The 17,315-nt window shown below is 39.9% G+C and overlaps 1 protein-coding gene across 50 annotated transcripts in view; it reads right to left on the bottom strand.

The window, feature by feature from the left end:
• The window catches only part of Ank2 (ankyrin 2), a 559,246-nt gene that overhangs the window by 46,696 nt on the left and 495,235 nt on the right, over positions 1–17,315 (bottom strand). For 19 of the 50 annotated variants that reach the window (XM_060392726.1, XM_060392734.1, XM_060392725.1 and 16 more), the window contains 4 exons: positions 12,497–12,641; positions 6,534–6,636; positions 5,693–5,796; positions 1,320–1,355 (listed from right to left, as the gene is read on the bottom strand). In XM_060392726.1, coding sequence (XP_060248709.1) covers positions 1,320–1,355; positions 5,693–5,796; positions 6,534–6,636; positions 12,497–12,641 — 388 coding nt within the window. Of the gene's footprint in view, positions 1–1,319; positions 1,356–5,692; positions 5,797–6,533; positions 6,637–10,218; positions 10,231–12,496; positions 12,642–17,315 lie in introns of all 50 variants that reach the window. The other 31 variants (XM_060392737.1, XM_060392745.1, XM_060392765.1 and 28 more) reach the window with 5 other exon arrangements.

The raw sequence follows: 17,315 nt of genomic DNA, 5'->3' as shown, positions 1-17,315 counted from the left end.
AAATGACAGCAGTCATGCAAAGTAGAAACTCTTAAGTTTTCTAAATTGTGAGACACAACGTTGTCACAATTTAAAAAGAAATAAAAGCAAATGCAATTCACTTTTATTAGGCAGAGGACTTGCCGATAAATATGCAATTTGATTAGCTAAACAGATACATGCTTCAGAGGAGGCAGCAGAATACAAGGATTCGGACTTTTAAGGACCGTACTGTCCACCCCCAAAAGTTACTGATATTTAAAATTTCCATTTAATTTATCTAGGACCATGGGCTGGGAATGGGGAGGAGACTGCAGCATTCGGAGTTAGTCACTGGGTGAAAGACAAGAGAAAAGATTCATCAGGGTGCTTCAGTGATGCCGTGTCCACAGCAGAGGGCCTGAGATCAATTCTGATTGGGGTGCTGTTGAAACCACACCAGGAGCTTTCTTTCCCATCATTCCCCAATCCCTTCCTAGTTCTCCAAATCCCACAACTAAAACATGGATAAAAAAAAAAGGCATTTGAAAAGGGTGGTTCAAAGTTGCTTAAATCACTCAATAATTATTTACCAACTTCTGTGTTCATGAATAGATATACAACATTTAGGGTGTGTTTGAGAAAAGATAAGAAGGTGACTATAACTTTAAAAAGAGAAAATACAAAATTGTCCTATTCATAAACAGATAATCCACATTATCATAATGGATGGCCCCAGAATAAAAATACCATAATCAGCAACCCAAAAGGAACTTTAAAAATAACTTCATCTAAATAACATAGAATACCTGCTATATTTAGAATGTGGACAAGTCATTCCATAGCACAATTTCCAGAATATCAAAAGGTTGAACTTAAAACAGAGCTAGCAAGGAAATGTACTATTAATAAGGCCTTAGCCTTTGGCTCACCTAGAATATGCCAGGATAAAAGCAAAGCAAAGAAGAAAAGGTCTGAGTGCTACTAAAAATCACAACCTTCAATAAAACTTCAAAATAGCTCCACAGTTTGCATAGTTGTGGGAACATAAGCTTTCAGTTGGATGTAGCACTTTTCCTCACAAAAGAAGCTGAGATGTAGAGGCTGTGACCAAGACAGGAGTCCATTTTAATTTGGCCTACCTAACCTAATACCTAATGGCATTAAATATACCCACTTTCTCTTTTTAGTGAAAGGGAAAGTGAGCAATGGCCTTGATTTGGAGAACATAAGCCTCTGTGTATGTTTCTCTAGACATCATCAACACTAAAGCATCCTGAGGTGGGGCATATACAGAAGGAGATGGCGAAGGGGAGGGGAACAGGAAACATGTTCAGAGAAGGAATTACGCAGAGGTTCACCTGCTGTTGTCACGATCAAGACATGGAGAGGAGCGGCTGCAATAGAATAGATACTTTAGCATGGAAAAAGAGTGGATAAGTGAAATATAAAGAATGAAATCAGATGCGACTTCGATTGAAATATTAAAGTTATATATCAACACTGTATTCATTGAAAAAAAGATGGAAATGCAAGTAAGATATCAACCTTTGCAAATATAACAGAGATGTCACTATGCACACCCTTAGAGAAGAACAAACTTTGGGGCCTTTGTGGCTCATCCCAGTTTGGGAACCTGGGGAAGTTACATAATCACTCAATACGGAAGTGAAGCCTTAGTTAGCATTGGCTCATGGAGACACTTAGCAAAGATTAAGTGTCCAAGAATCTAGAAAACACTAAGTGACATTATAAGGACAAATATAAAGTCTTGGATTCCATGGGTATAGTTTTGATTCAACTGCTGTCTGTTTGCAATTCTTCTAATACTTTTTAGATAAGATAGCTCCCCGTTGGGCTACAGCGGAAGGAACACAAACAGGAAAGACACAACTTAAAGGATAGTTTCTGCGACAGATGTAGCATAAAGTATACGGCAGAGTAGGTAATGTGAACCACCTACTAGCAGGTAAGAAAGACCTATGCAAACATAGTCTTAGTGCCTTTCCCTTGCAACTGCCTGTTTTAAGCATCACGGTCTTCCTGCCCCAGCCTAATGTCTCATCTCACTTTATAGCCCTAGTGTCACTGTTCTATTACCCATGAGCCTGTGCTTCCTTAAGCCCACGGGGTTTCATGATGCTCTAATGTTTGCTAACATATGTAAGTATATTTTTGTGTACCAGAAATCCAGTCTTCCAGAAAATTTGATTTGCTATTTTGTGAAACAATTTTTTTTTTCTATCTGAAAGAATTAGCCTTCATGGATCTAAAAAAAACTCCCAGAATATTTTCAGAAATGTGAACAACTAAATTAAAAACTGGAAGTGCTTTGGTAAACGCTTATGTTATGCTGTCCCATGCAAAAGAGATAGAGACACAGCTGCTTTACACTTCAAACACTCTGTGGTTTGAGCAAACATCTTTTGTGACTTTATTCTTTTTCAGTATACTACAAGGTTCACAATGAAACTGTCTTCAGCATGTTTTAAAAGGTCACTTTCTTGGGGCTTTATTTTACTGTGACACATCCTGACACCTCGTGAGTTGGTATTTAATTAACAGCATTTGGTTGTTGCTAATACATTATGGAGAATTTCAGAATAACAATATATAAAGTGAGTTACAAAACTAGCTATTGGTAGAGACTGCCTTACGTCAGCCCCTTCATTATGTATAGATGCAATTAAGAACAATTGTAAAGTTCACGTCTTTTGCACAAACTACTGGTGTGACCTTGATAAGAATAGCTGTTTCTTGGATTCATTATGAGTTAATTAGGCAACTCAAATAATCACAAAACCAATCAAGACTCTCATTTGTCTAGATACTGGATGTATCCATGGAGAGAGGCGAGATTAATCCCTGCCAAGGGCATCTTATAAGACGTGAGGTAGAGGGGGAGTCAACCACCCATACTGATTAGTGGTAGAAGCTGCAGCTTGAAGTTAAGACAGCTATTGGATTGAATGTAGCAATATTCTCACGCATACGTGATTACAAGCTCTCTTCACTATCCCCTTACCAAAAAGTCATCTTTCCCTTAATTTTAGGTGATTAAAACTCGGCTCCTTGAAAAATATCTGCCAACTACTGCTCAGGAACCTGGTAGGTGGTGAGCAGAATAGGTCAGTTTTACAAGATACAACGAATGTTACTCATACACATTAATGTGAATGGCACCCTCAACCATCACAGCTTCTGGAATTCTTGAGTTTTCAAGGGTAGTTTTTCTTCTTCTTAGAGTAGAAGAAAAATTAGTAGCAAATAGGTAGCATCCTATCTGCTCACCCACTACAGTAAAGACACCAATAGATGATGCTAACTGGTAGAATCGAGCCTGTGTTCCCATCGTGGACTGAATACAGTTAAGTCGACGTTCGGAAGATTCAGGCAGATTTATTTAACTGATTTGGAGCTTGTGAGAAACGTGGAATGCATCTAGGGAGAATGCAGAAATAGTAAAAACTATATTCTGTTGCGTGCTTACTGTTTCTGGGTAAGACCTAATGTCGTTAAAAGCATTTACTCTTTAAAACTCCCCAGTGGAATAAATTTATAACACTCAGTTTGGAGATAAGTAAATGGAGGGCAGAGATTTCCTTTTTCATGATGTGCCCACTGCCACATATAGAGAGTCAGTATCAGCGACTGAATTCAGATCAGTCTGATGCCAAGGCACAGTCTTAACCACCAGATTCCTTTCTGCCATGTGGTCTTTTGAGCTTGTTCACTTCTAGGTGAACACTACCAAGAAGTGTCCCTTGAATGGACAGTGCTAGATTCTCCTCATCTACTTTCCTTAACAGCTGAAACAGTGTTTAGGGCTCTGGAGAGCCTGCTGCATGTGTGAAGAGTTAAGGCACAAGTGGGTAGGTAGAAGAAATAAAGAACATTCCAGAGAACCGGGCATATGCTAACTACTTTCCATGACTGAGCAGTGTTTTTCTGACTAACAGTTTCAGTAACCTGGACTCATAGAGACACCAATGCCAGGAGCCTGACAACAGTGATTTTGTTCTAAGTGGACTGGCATGTGGCTTGCACATCATTGTCTCTAACGGTTGATTTTCATTTTATGTGAATTGGTGTTTTGCCTGCAGGTATGTCTGTGAAAGGGTCTCAGGTCCCCTGGAGTTACAGATGCTTGTGAGCTGCCATGGGTGCTGGGAATTGAACCAGGTCTTCTGGAAGAGAAAACAGTGCTCTTAACCACTGGCCCATTTCTCCAGTTAAGATGCATATATCAACTAAGCAATGTCTAATTGTTGGATGCTGATGGTTCATTACCAGTAGTCAACTACAATGAAGTATCCATCAACTAATCATTATAAGTCATGGGTGTAATTTAGTTTGGTAAAATAGATTGGTTATTGGTATACACTAAAGTTTAAGGATTCCCTTTTTAAGAGTAATAATTAATTTCCAAACCAAACCTATGGGAACATTAAAAAAATCAGCTATTGGCAGCTAGTTACATTTTTACCTAAAATAATGTCTTCTTTTGTGGTGTGGAGTCTGGATTCTCATCTATCATCTTCAGTCATCCAGTCATCTTTTCTCTTACTCATCACATGTGGGACCTCAGTAGCAGAAGGCAATGTTTTTTTTTGACCAATTTATAATACAGATTTTAATGACTTCATTTTAAACTTAAAATAATTACATTTGAATGGAGCTTAATCTTTTTAATTCTTGTGAACAAATCTTGGTTGACCAAGAACTAGCTATAATTATTTAACAAGGAAAATAGGGTGTTTATTTTCAATATCTGTCTAATTTTGTATTCTAAAAAGTCCAAAATGTTTACAGGGTCATGGACTACTTTCCTGGAAGGAGGCTATTTAAAAATACTGAAAACAAGAAAGGGCCCATTGCTCAAAGCAGTTACAGGGATTATACATAAGGAGTTTGGGATAATAATTTAAACCAAATTATTCCATTTTTAAAGTAAAATAGGGGTAGAAATTTCACTTAAAGAGAAACATATGAGGATTTATATACAATCATATTGCCATAATATTACTAAAACATGAGGGCAAAAACAATTTAGAAAGTATTATATTTAAAATTCTTGAAGAAATGGGTACTGTACTTATTTAAGATCTTTCATCCCAAGTAAAAGTTTGGGAATGCTGGGAAGAACTGTTCAAAGTCTGGCTTTAACCTTTAAGGAATGATAAGCAATGTTGAATGCGCTCTATGAAGGACGGTGAAAGGACAGGGGAGATGACAAGTTGGCTGTGAACCTTTCTTTTTCATGTCCCTTCTTGAGTGTACACATCCATCTGTGTTTGTGTATGATTCGGACTTTCATAACCATTATTTTAAGTGCATAGACTTGTGAGGAAAGGCATTTATTTCAAAGGCCAGTCAGTAAATCTTAGCAGATTGAAACTCTCAAATAAGCAGCTAGCCCAGACTCTTTTTAACAGTTGGCTTTAAGGACTGCACCTGAAAAGTAAGGAGGTGACCAGCATATTCTAGTCAGTTAGCAAACTGTTGCTACCCATTACTTTAAAACAGTAGTTTTTCTATACTGAGAATTCAACCCCATTTTGCTGTCTCATTGGCATAGCTGGAACCATGTTGGAAAAAGCAATGTTATTCAGAAGTTGAAACAAAGGTCACCTCCTCTGTAAGCTAACCATCCACTAAAGCAACTGGACAAAACTGTGACTTTTCACATCTCTTTTTACCTCTTGATCCGGATACATAATATTGATTCACTCACCCTGAATGAATAGGACTGGAAGAAAGAGCCACGTTGTCTAAGTTCTCAGTGCCCCAGCTCAGACGATAAGAATTCCTTTCTGCCTCCTTGGCTAGAGCTGACACCTACACACAAAGAACAGTGGATCTGATGAAAAACGATGCTTCAAAATTCAAGTAAAATACAAGGAATCCTGAAAAAGCACAAGACAAAAGGTGCTATGATTTAGAGAAATCTTTCATTTAAAAAAAAAAACATGATTAAATCATCTGAAACAAATCTCTTACATTCATTCCCTTTTAAATTATACTATGATAGCAGCATACTTTGTAGAGAGCCATTGTTTGTTTATTTCCCTATGTCCAATCCATTAAGAGTAATAAAATTATACCTAAAATTAAAATTTTCCAGAGTAAACGTTAAGCCTTCCTCATAGGTATCTTAAACATTGCAACAAAATGTATTTTACAAGGTGCCATTCATCTTATAAACATGTCCTGCTTCATATTTTTTCTCATAATGGAAATACTATTTACAGAACACAAATCTTTATATAAAATCTCCAAAGAACTCAATATAGCTTAAAAAAGAAACACTATATTATTTCAGGGGAAATAATGCTCAGCGAAAAATCTAGTCACATTTGTCATGTCCTAGGACACCCTCAAAGCTCTCATTTTAGTTTTTTTCTTCTTTTTTTTTTTATTTTTCAGTTAAGAATAAATTTAGGTTTTTGTTGTTGTTCTTTTTGCTCTCCCCTTCTTGACTCCCACCCCCAACCAGTCTGCTCAGGATATTTGTGGTATCAGGACATAGGAAAAAGCTGTCCAGAGAGCCAACATGAAGGCAGAAAGTCATGTACCTGGTGGCCGGGAATCACAACCGTGTCGTCAATCATGGCACTGTCCCTCAGGTACGATGCATGGCTCAGAGTGTGAGACCTGTCGGAACTGAAGGATCGGAGGCTGGTAGGTTGGCAGGAGGTCATGATCATATACCAACAGCGGTGGAGGGTTGGGAAGATGAAATGAGCCGAGCAGGAGAATGAAAAAAGCGTGCTATTAGCTAACAGTGCAACTTCCAGGGGACACAGCTCTCACAGTGGCCCTACCCAGGTTTCTGCCCAGCCGCTAAAACACACCCTCAGACTGGGCTTAACACTGAATGGCAAGGGCACAAGGGAATCCACAAGTTAAATTTGATACACCTAATCTGATTCGTCTTCTTTCCAGAAATGTTTGAAACCAGCAACTGTCATTTATTTTGCCAGTAGAAGAAATTTACACAGGCAACAGTTGTTAAGCATGTGTGAAACAACCTTCCTGCACTGATAGGAAAATAGTTCGTGGAAGGCAGGCGGTGCCCAGAGAGCAAAAGCAAAACGAAAAAGCAGGTTTCGTATTTTGCCCTTTAGTTTCTATTCTCATCCTGTGCCTCTTTCTCTTTCTCTTCCTCTACACACTGTGAATGACTCAATGTCAGTGTCCTCCCCTGGAAGGTACAGAGTGAAATGAACAGTGGCCAGATGCGTGCTTCCTGTGGAAGAAGAGTTCCTCTTGTTTATCTCTGGTGAGCGCAACAGTGTTGTTATTTCAGAGGACAGCAGTGTCCCCTTTGCATGCCCTGTGTGGAGTGCAGGAAGCCCCGAGGAGTGCTGGTTGCCATGAGGATGAGAGGCAAGAGCAGGAGGGACTCAGCACCAGCCCAGAACAGACACACATCAACACAAGGACAAATTGTCAACAGACGCTGACCGAAAGTGATGTTGGGCTTCAAATGCAACCAGGACCTTGCTAGTCAGTGCTTTACATTTTTGATAAATCTGAATTTTGTTATTCCAAATTATAGACTCAAATGCAAAGAACAACAATGAAAAAAAAAGTCCTTTGGATAACTCATTCCTTCTAATCAATCTACATAATCAAATGACATTCTGTTGGTGTAATTCTTTCTGTTTTCCCGAGACAGAGTCTTACTGTATCACCTCAGCTGGCTTGGAACTCACTACTGACCCTGGGCTCAGGCTGGCCTTGAACGCTTGTTGTCCTGTCTCAGTCTCCCAAGTGTTGGGATTACAGGTCTGAGTCACCATGCTTAGCTTATAGATTGATATTTTAAATAGCGTATCATATATAGCTTTTTTGCATAGTCCAGAAATTAACATACTGCATCTAAGCTATTAGCCAAAATGCACAAATGGATAAAACAGGGATAAGCAAGCTTTTATAAAATCACAGAAGCAAACTATAGTTTCCTTTCACCTAGTAGATATTGGTCAATGAAGCGTTGTAGAATTATGGACTGAATGGAAAACTAGCATTAAATTAATTAAATGGAAAATTAACATACAGATTGCTCTTGCCAGTGCATCAAATTTTGTAAGCCTCGTGCTCTGAGGGATAGGAAGTGTCAAAGGACAGCTGCGGCTATTTGAAGACATTATCATATCAAAGATTATTTGTAGTAACATTTTCCCATGTTTCATCAGTAGGTTTTCAGAACCACATAATTTAGAGAGCGATATGAATCGAAGAAACTGATTATTGATTGCTTGAGCTCTCTCCTACATAAGTCTAGTATGCTTGTAATGAAATGAAATAAAAATATAAGTTGAGTTCAGCTATCTACAGGCCTTTGGGGTAGACTGAGGGTCTTGACACAGGATGTCTTGGAAATTAATCAGCAGAGGTTTGAGTTCTAGCAGGAAGAAGCAGCTAAGATCATGGCTGGTCTTGTAGCTGTGGAGTTGGCTTTTGGTGGGGTTTTGCTGAGATCGTGAATTTAGGCTGAGGCAGAGATTCAACAATCAGGGTAAGAACCTTTTAATTTAGCAAGAGTATTTCCACTGACAAAATGAAGAGTTGCCTTTCTTTGCTTTAAAACATAATGACAGCAAAGACTCCAGTGTGTTTTAAGTCAGCGACAGTACATCAGTAGTGCTTAAATTCTCTTCCTTATTTTGTTTTGACTTTGGCCAAAGGCAGAGAGTCCACCTCTTGAGACAGAGACTGTAGGCTCAATCATTTTCTTTGGCCACTGAGTAGTGTCTTCTATTGGTCTCAGATTTATTAGTTAGCGAATCTCTAACCATAGTTTTATAATTTAAACATTCAGACTATAACCTCACACAATAAGGTGCTAGTTGTGTGTGAATTAATAGTACAAAAGAAATGAACCACGTAAGAACACTTGACTCAAAAGGCCAGCTCACTTGGTAGGTGAAATTGACCTTTTAACACACCCTAAATAGGGAAGAAACACAGATCTAAAATGAAAATTTATACTTCAGGAATAAACAGCCATAAGTAGAGGGATTCCACATAAAACTTTGGGACAAAGCATCAGTATTTTACTTATCCCTAAGCTGTGATAGAAGGTGCTGGGTCTCGATGTCCACTGCAGTGACAATAACTGGGTGGACAGGTCTGCCCGAAGGTGTGGGATCGAGGAACTCTCAGGCTCTACACGTAATGCTACACCCCCAGTTTTGAGCTCGCCAGGAATGAAGGCGAGTTTGTGATTTTTATCTTCCTGAGTCCTGGGTCTGTCTCTCAGCCAGTTTTGGTTTCAAAGAGGTAGAGAGAGATGCTGGTAATTTTGTTAATCTCTGCCAATCCTCAGCACCTAACAGGAATCATAAATTGCTCACATTTGGTGGGAAACATTACAGACAAGCTTACACATGTGACATTAGAATTGCTGTCAAAAAGAAATTACGTCAGGGAAATCTCCTGTTCAGTTAATACATTGAGAATAACATATCCAAAGAAATTTAAATTTACTTGCTCAGTTGGAGGACTCGCAGCTACAAAGAATGACTCAATTCACACTTTCCTTTTGTCATACAAATGCCTTATGGATTTGAATAAATGTAACAATTACTAACTTTGTAAACCATAATACTTATTAGACATTCAACACATGGAGTCTGAAGCCCCAGTGAACAAGTAAATGTACAAAATTTTCAGTGTGTTGAAGAAGCTTCTGTGGTTTGTTGTTACTTGGAGCTTTCGTATTTGAATTTGGACAATATTTTAAACTTGTAAGCAATTAATAATAATAATAATATTAAAATCCAACTGATAAAATTTGGTTGTGTTTTTATTCACTATGCATTGAATTGTATGTGTTTTTTATCCAGCTATATCTATGTTTATTTTAGGCACCATTATGGGTTTGTTTGTTTTTTTCAATTTTCTCCAAGTGCACATAGGTAGGCTGTTGAGTTTGTTATGGGAAAGCCATGCTTCTGTGTTGTCGGCCACAGTATGGCACTGTAAGAGTCAGAGTCAGGCCTGGCTCTTGTGGCACTGTCATTCCAGGACCAGGTATCTCTTCTTGCTCTAGCAGTTACTGAATTAAGCACAAAGAGGGGAAACCTAACTTGAGGGAAATTCCATAATTCTACAATATAAGCGGCTCGTCAGCACACACACACACACACACACACACACACACACACACACACAACAGCGAGCAGTGAGCAGTGAGCAGGATAATGCGAATGTGTCCAGGAAGGCTATGGTGTCATGCCGTGTAATACCTACCTGGGAAGGGTACTATTGAAAGCAGACCAAACAAAGAAACAACGAAAAAGGAGAATGGGTTACCAAAAAGGTGACACACCGGACTGCTCAAGCAAAAAACAGAAATAGTAATTCATAAAACATGAAAATGAGATGATGCCTGTAGCTCTATTTTGGGGCTTTTATACACATGTGGTGGTCGAGAAATTCACGTGGGAATCTAAGAACAGGGCACGCGGCGTCTGTTTCAGGCCTCTGTCTTTGTATGCTGATAAGCCTCAAGCCACCCACCCACCACGCTACAGAAAGTACGTTATAATTTTCAACTTTCGATTGAAAAAAGAAAATATAAGTGAAACAGGCATTTTTTTTTAACAATTAGAAACTGAAGAAAATGGTTTGTTCTTTGGCTGGGTTTAATCAGGCTATTCAAAAATTATTGTAAAGTCACAGAAAGCTATAGATAATTTATGTTGAAACATAGCCTTTTAAAAATCTTTATAAATCCCAATCTCTCTGTGGACAAAAACCTAATATATGGAATATGGTTCTCTCTGCTCTTCCCCACACCTCCCAAGGGCTCCTCCTTTCTTACCCTGACCCTGACCCTCTCTCTAATCCAAAGAGCCACAGCCCTCCTTCAACTGCCCCGTAAGACTCACCAACAAATTTCACTACCCATATCCCCAAATTGTCACTGCTGAAGTTTCTCCGCGCCACTGGGCCAGGGTTAGAATTTAATGTTGTCATAACCACCCAGAAAACAGTGTGTTGGAGCTAAGTTGTCTAGCCCATCGGTCGCTCTCTACTAGAGTGATGGTCTCTATCACGGAGGACAGATTTCTGTAAAAATGCAGATGTTCTCTTCTTCCCGTCACAGTCCTGGTCGGCCCCGGCACCACAGTGTCCCACCGCTAACATGAGCCTTTGCTCACCCTCTGTTAAGGCTTCGTTGTCTTATGCCTTCCCCAGCCCCCCGTGCTCAGCCATCCACCTGTGCCTGTCACAAAGTTTGAGCTTCCATCCTGCTGAGCACACGCTGCGCTCCCCCCCAACCCGGCCTTTCAGGGCCTCTCTTGGGCCTCTCTTGGGCTATGAATTTAGTGAATATATTTTAGTCGTGTTGGTACCTCCCAGCTCAAGAGTGAACGTGCACAGTGAAAAAACAGAAAGAAAAAAGAAAGTAAGGAAAAGGGAAAAAGAAAAGGGACAAAATGAGAGAGGGGATTCTGGTGCTCCAGGAAAATAAAAAAGCCCCAAAATAGGTTGCCTTCGTAGATTTAATTATGTAGACTTGATGACTCTTCCTTAAACAGTAGATATGTGGAAAATTCATAAAGTAGCTGACAAAAGAATCAGCCTTGTACTATGATCGTGTGGCTGTTGATGGGAAAGACATTACGGCAACATGAACACACACACGTGTGACCCAGATTAGCAGCCATACTTCTGAAGAGGCCCCCACAATGCTCTTATTCATCTTGCTGTTGAGCGTAGCAAGCACTAGTTAGTAAGTGTACTAGTTGGTAAGAATCCAGATAACCGTGAATGACGCAATTCAGAACATTAGCAGGGCTGCTCAGATCTGTCTATAGAGTGACATCAAGGGCTCAGATCATCTAAGATCCTGTCCTTTTCTTTTTAAGGAAAAGGTTCCCTCCAGAGCAGTTTTCTTTTGCACTTGTTTTTCGTTATTCTTCATGACGTATTTTTTTGTTCATGCAGAAATGACACCCCCGATAGTTAAGTTAGAATCAGAGGTCTCCGGATGCTAACCATATCTGCCACGAAAAGCTGTCCTTAAAGTCTGAATAGCGAAAACAGTGGCAGCTGATGAAATACATCACTTTGAAAGGTGGGGTGGAGGGGGGGGCTGCTCTTCATCTTTGCTTTGCTTTGTAGTAGCCATTTGATCACGTTGTACTATCTGATGTCTCTGAACTAGTTTCCTGCCTTCTGAAATGGCCACTACCTGAAGTGAATGAGACAACATGATAACTGACAAGCACGGTGAGCTGCTCAAGTGTTCTGTAACTGTGTCTCCATTTCTTTTATGACCCTAAGAATATGTGGTATGGCAGGCCTAGTGGTGCAAGCCAATAATGTAAGCCTGACACTTGGAAGGCTAAGACAGGAGGATCGGGAGTTGGAGACTCATCTGAGAAAGCTCCATGCCATCCTGGGCTACACACTGAGACCTTATCTCTAAAAACTGAAAGAAAAAGAGAGGAAAAAAAATGTTTTAGAAAATGTGTTGTGCGTGCTTGTGCCTGACATTTTACATAAGTTTGGCAAATACCTGTCAGATCGTCCTCCCTCCAGGCTGTACCGAAGGTAGTTCATGCCGTCCAGGAACTGACTGCCAGGCAGTGAGTCATCTCCCAGCTCTTTGAGATCCTCGGGCCTCAGGTATTCTCCCCCATCACCTGTCATTGTGTCATCACCTTGAGGTAATCAGCGAACAGTGAAGGATGTTACTTGTTGGGTTAAGCACCAGCAACGAAATAGGTCTATAATTGTGAAGTACATTCACACGATAGCTTGACAGCAAAACACTGCACACCTGGAAGACACAGGACTCATGCACAGGCCTACAACTGGCTAAAGCTTATAGAGATAGTGTTTGATGAATTTCCCCAAAATACACCAAGAAAAAAAAATACCTGAATTGTACTTTTTTGAATGACTTTCAACTGGCTTTTTTATTAATTATGTTTGTTATCACGAACTAATCTAGCTTAAAGATTAGCCCAATGCGTAGATTACTAAAATTCTCTCAGTAGCTTCAATAATTCTGTGCATAATCCAGTATTAATAATAGTCTCTTCATGCCATTGACAATGTGCATTATTGTTCTCAATAAATGAGAGTATTTATTTATTTGTGTATATGTGTGTGTTTGTGCACGTCATGTTTGTATGTGTGTCTATGCGTACATTTGTTTTTGTGTGTCTCTGTGTGTGTGTCTGTGTTTGTTTCTGTTGTCTATCTCTGTCTCTGAGCTTGTTTGTATGTCTCATGTATATGTACGCAGGGGGTCAAAGTAATATGACCTCTCCTTCGACTGGGAGAGCGGGGATTGATTCAGTCTGTCAGGCTTGGCATCAAGCAACTTACCTGCTGAGCCATATCGCTGCTCATAAATATAATAATAATATTCTATAAGATTAAATATGCGCAATACAAAAGAGCAGTAAAGTAGAAAGAAGTTCTAAGAACAGAGCTACTAAAATCTAGACATAGTCTGACTTGGGGATAATCAATTTTAGAGAATTTTATTAACAGTCTGTGGCTTATGTTTATGTGTGGAAAGGTGATGGGAATGGCTGAATGCAAGATCTATCACAAAACAAAGGCTGTGCATTATGTGTCCCTTAGGCAAGAAACCAAACATTACCAAAAACTCAAAAGTTGGCTTGCATGCTTCCTCGTTTGTCTTACCCCAAGGGTCCAATCAAGTGATCTTGCCTTAAGTCCTAATCCTACCCAAGTTAGGTCATCCTGTGCCTCCTCTGAGTCCATTAATTTCTGGATGTGAACGTGTTTCCCCTAAGTGTGCAGGTCTCTCAGCAGCCAAGGTGATGACAGGGACCAAAATTAACTCAGAAGTTTTATTCCTTGTGCCTTAGAATTTCTCAGCACTCCTTAATAAAACATGATGACACGCACTTTAGAATTTTCTTATTCAACCTCTTTCTTGTCATGTCTGGGTGGGGAGACTAAGGTTCCTAAAGGTGGAAGGAGAAGATAGGAACAGAAGGCGGAGTCTAGCTGGAGAATTCCAATTCCGACAGAGCGAGTCACTAGGTTATCGCCAGTTCTGGCAGGACCTGGAAGTGAACACACTTCCTGCTTTCCTCTCTTACGCTTATGGAATTGTGTTACGAATAAAGAGTGCACCTGAACAGTATATTTAAAATAAAATATGTCCTCTAAAAAACTCCACTGATAATCCAAGGCACCATTTGAAACCCTCTGATCATACTGAGTTCAGGACACAGTGTCTGTCCTTAATATTCTCTCCTGTTCTCTGCCTTTTGATGGTTTTTCTGAGGACAGTCTGCCTCCAGCAGCTACTATGTTCGGTTTATTAAAGTGGGGCTTCAGTTTTGGAGACACCCATTGTGGAATAGATCATGATGTCATGATCATGGCCCAAAGAATTCAAGTCCCTAGTGCTAGTAACAGTGTCCAAAACCTAATCTGATATTATTAATAGGAGTGGCACTTGTCTCAGGCCAAATCATCTTGACGCTGTACGTAATTTCTCTCTGAGTTATTTGCATATAAAATACCATAATTCAGTATTGCCTGTCAACACTGGGTGTGGGAGAGTGTTCACCAGAAGAATTAGAGAAGGTTTATGTTTATCTACTTGCATTTCTAGAGCCAGTGCTTGCATCTTCTTGAAAACCTTGCCTAGAATCATCCGCCTTTACTACAGACCCCAAGAAGAACTCTCTCTCCCTATAGTTGAGCACTAACCTTTCTTTAGACAGTGTTAGTCCTTCTTCATGTCATATTAGGTCTTCTCTTCCTTTCATAATCAGACCCTTACTATTGTTAATTGATTTTAGTAATTAAACAGAGACCCAGAGGTGACTTCTTGAAAAAACAACCTTCCTTGGTATCTCTGGCAGAGTCTCTCTTAGTCTTTTCCCTGTTGCTTTGAGTCTTTCTTCTCAGGCTCCCTTGCCTGAAATGATATTCCTAACATGACCCCTGTTACGTTCCATTTACCACACATCATTAAAACTTCAAGGACCTCGAATACATGTTCATAACTGGATCCATCTCAGTCTTTCGTCAAATTCCACATCCATATTTCAATCTCCTCCAAGAATTCTCTACCTGGATTTTCTGTAAGCACCTCACATTTAGCATGTGAGAAAACAGAACATATCCTCTTTGGCGACTTCACTCCCTGCTGACATACTCCTTGATAAACTCTCTATATGAACTATCTACACGCTTTCAGTTAGGGAGATGTAAAAGATGAGGGTTTTAAAAATATTTATTTATTTATTTATTTATCTATCTATCTATTTATTTAATGGGTATGAATGTTTTGCCTACATGCATGTATGCCTTTTGGATCCACATGTGTGACTGTTGGATCTCCTGGAACTGGATTTATAATGGTTGTATGGCACGGTGTGGGTACTGGGAATCAAACCCAAGTCCTCTACTATTGCTTAGGTATTCTTAATTGCTGAGCCACCTTTCCAGCCCCAGAGGGCATACTTTAAAATAACATTCTGAATTAAGAACATTGGCTCTTACTTGCATGAGTAGAATTCTGTGTAACTTGGAAAGGGCTTTGCATAACTTAGCTATTACAAAATAACTGCACACTGACATACTTTCTATTATTAACTTATCTGGCACAAAACAGTCAAACACAACTATTTTCCTGCATAATGTAACAAATGTGAGTTTCCTGTACTCCAAACAATATCTTTCTAAATTACAGATGTATTCATTTAATAGATGACTCTCAGATTAATGACTTTATTTTTGTTATATATCTTTGGGGTAGCTCATTCTCACGAACTGTAAGGCATCCATGTACTTCAGTTTTATTTATTTATTTATTTATTTATTTATTTATTTATTTATTTATTACAGTCTATTCACTTTGTATCCCAGGTGTAGCCCCCTCCCCCATTTGTTTTGTTTTAAGTACACTTGATTTTGGTTATCTGAAAGCCACAAGATTCCATATGAGAGTGACTGGTGTATTAGCCATGTCAGGCCTCTGTGGAGCAAAGGTATCAAAAACATGGGAGTAAATTAAGATCAAATGGTGTGGCCACAGGGTCACCCATCTTGATAACCTCTAGGGGACTTAGATAAACAGACTCTCTGAAGTATCACTGAGCCCCTGCCCTTGTCTTTGCTACTGACAGAAGACAAGGGGAGAGCTGAAATCAGAAGGAGGCTAAGTGCTCACGAAAGTGAGGGTGTAAAAGATGGAACTGGTTTCCCTGTTTTTCTTCCCAACCTTCTGCCATTCTGGAGTTCTCTTGTTTGCTAGACCATGTTAATCCAGGCTGCTAGCAGAGAATGTTCACACTGATTGATGGATGAATCTCGAGGATAAGTAATTCGTGAGTCATATTTGTGTAGACATGTTTATATGGGTTTTGTTACCCACGAGCCCAGTCTGTAGGCTGTGGGGTGAGTCAGCAAGCATAGGAACCAGCTCGAGATCCTGTGACAGGGAAAGGATCGCATTGCTACACTGGGTGATGTCTGGGCAGTGTGTTTCCTTCCCATCGAATTCTCATTTCTGTGATGTCCTTGAAGTCCCCTCCCGTGTCTCTACATTTGGACACTATTTGTATCAAGAGCAAGCAATTATTCTACCTCAGTTGCATTTCCACCACTAAACATTGGTGTGACCCTCAATGACTTGTGTGTGTGTGTGTGTGGTTTTCTGAGGCAGGGTTTCTCTGTATAGCTTTGCCTGCCCTGGACTCACTTTGTAGACCAGCCTAACCAAGAACTTACAAAGATTCACCTGTCTCTGCCTGTCTACTTGAGTGCTGGGATTATAGGCGTGCACCACCAGGCCTGCATAACAGTTATTTTTAAATGTCTGAAAGCTCTGTTCTTCTCACAGATGGATCAGTCTCGCCTGACCTGAACAAACACAGTGCCATTCATAGCGTCTGCCTCAGAATGCTGCAGGGATTGAGGAGACAACACAGTTGCCATCATATTGAGTAAATGCTTTCTCTACCCCCCAGATATTTGATTTATTCCAACAAAGCATCCTTTCTGTGAACTGCTACTGGATTGATATAAACAGATTTCTATTAATCATTGATCGAAGTCTTTAAGATATTCTCATTAGGCTAGACTCAGCCAACAATTCACACCCTTCACAGCTGAGCCATGTATGTTGCTATGCAGCAGAGTGAGTGACTGAAGGATTTAGCCACTCACTGTCATTCTGTCACCACTAACTGTCACTCTGTCACCACTCACTGTCACTCTCTTGCACTTTCCTACACTGAGACAACCACACTGGTCCTTCTCTGCTCCTTAAAACCATAAGCACTCTCTGACTGATCTCTAATTTCTCGCCCAAACCATCAGATCGTGTGGGTGTC

This window comes from Meriones unguiculatus, chromosome 10, assembly GCF_030254825.1.
Source record: "Meriones unguiculatus strain TT.TT164.6M chromosome 10, Bangor_MerUng_6.1, whole genome shotgun sequence".
NCBI lineage: Eukaryota > Metazoa > Chordata > Mammalia > Rodentia > Muridae > Meriones > Meriones unguiculatus.
Note: the sequence above shows the minus strand (reverse complement) of the source record. Positions and strands in the feature narration are given on the sequence as shown.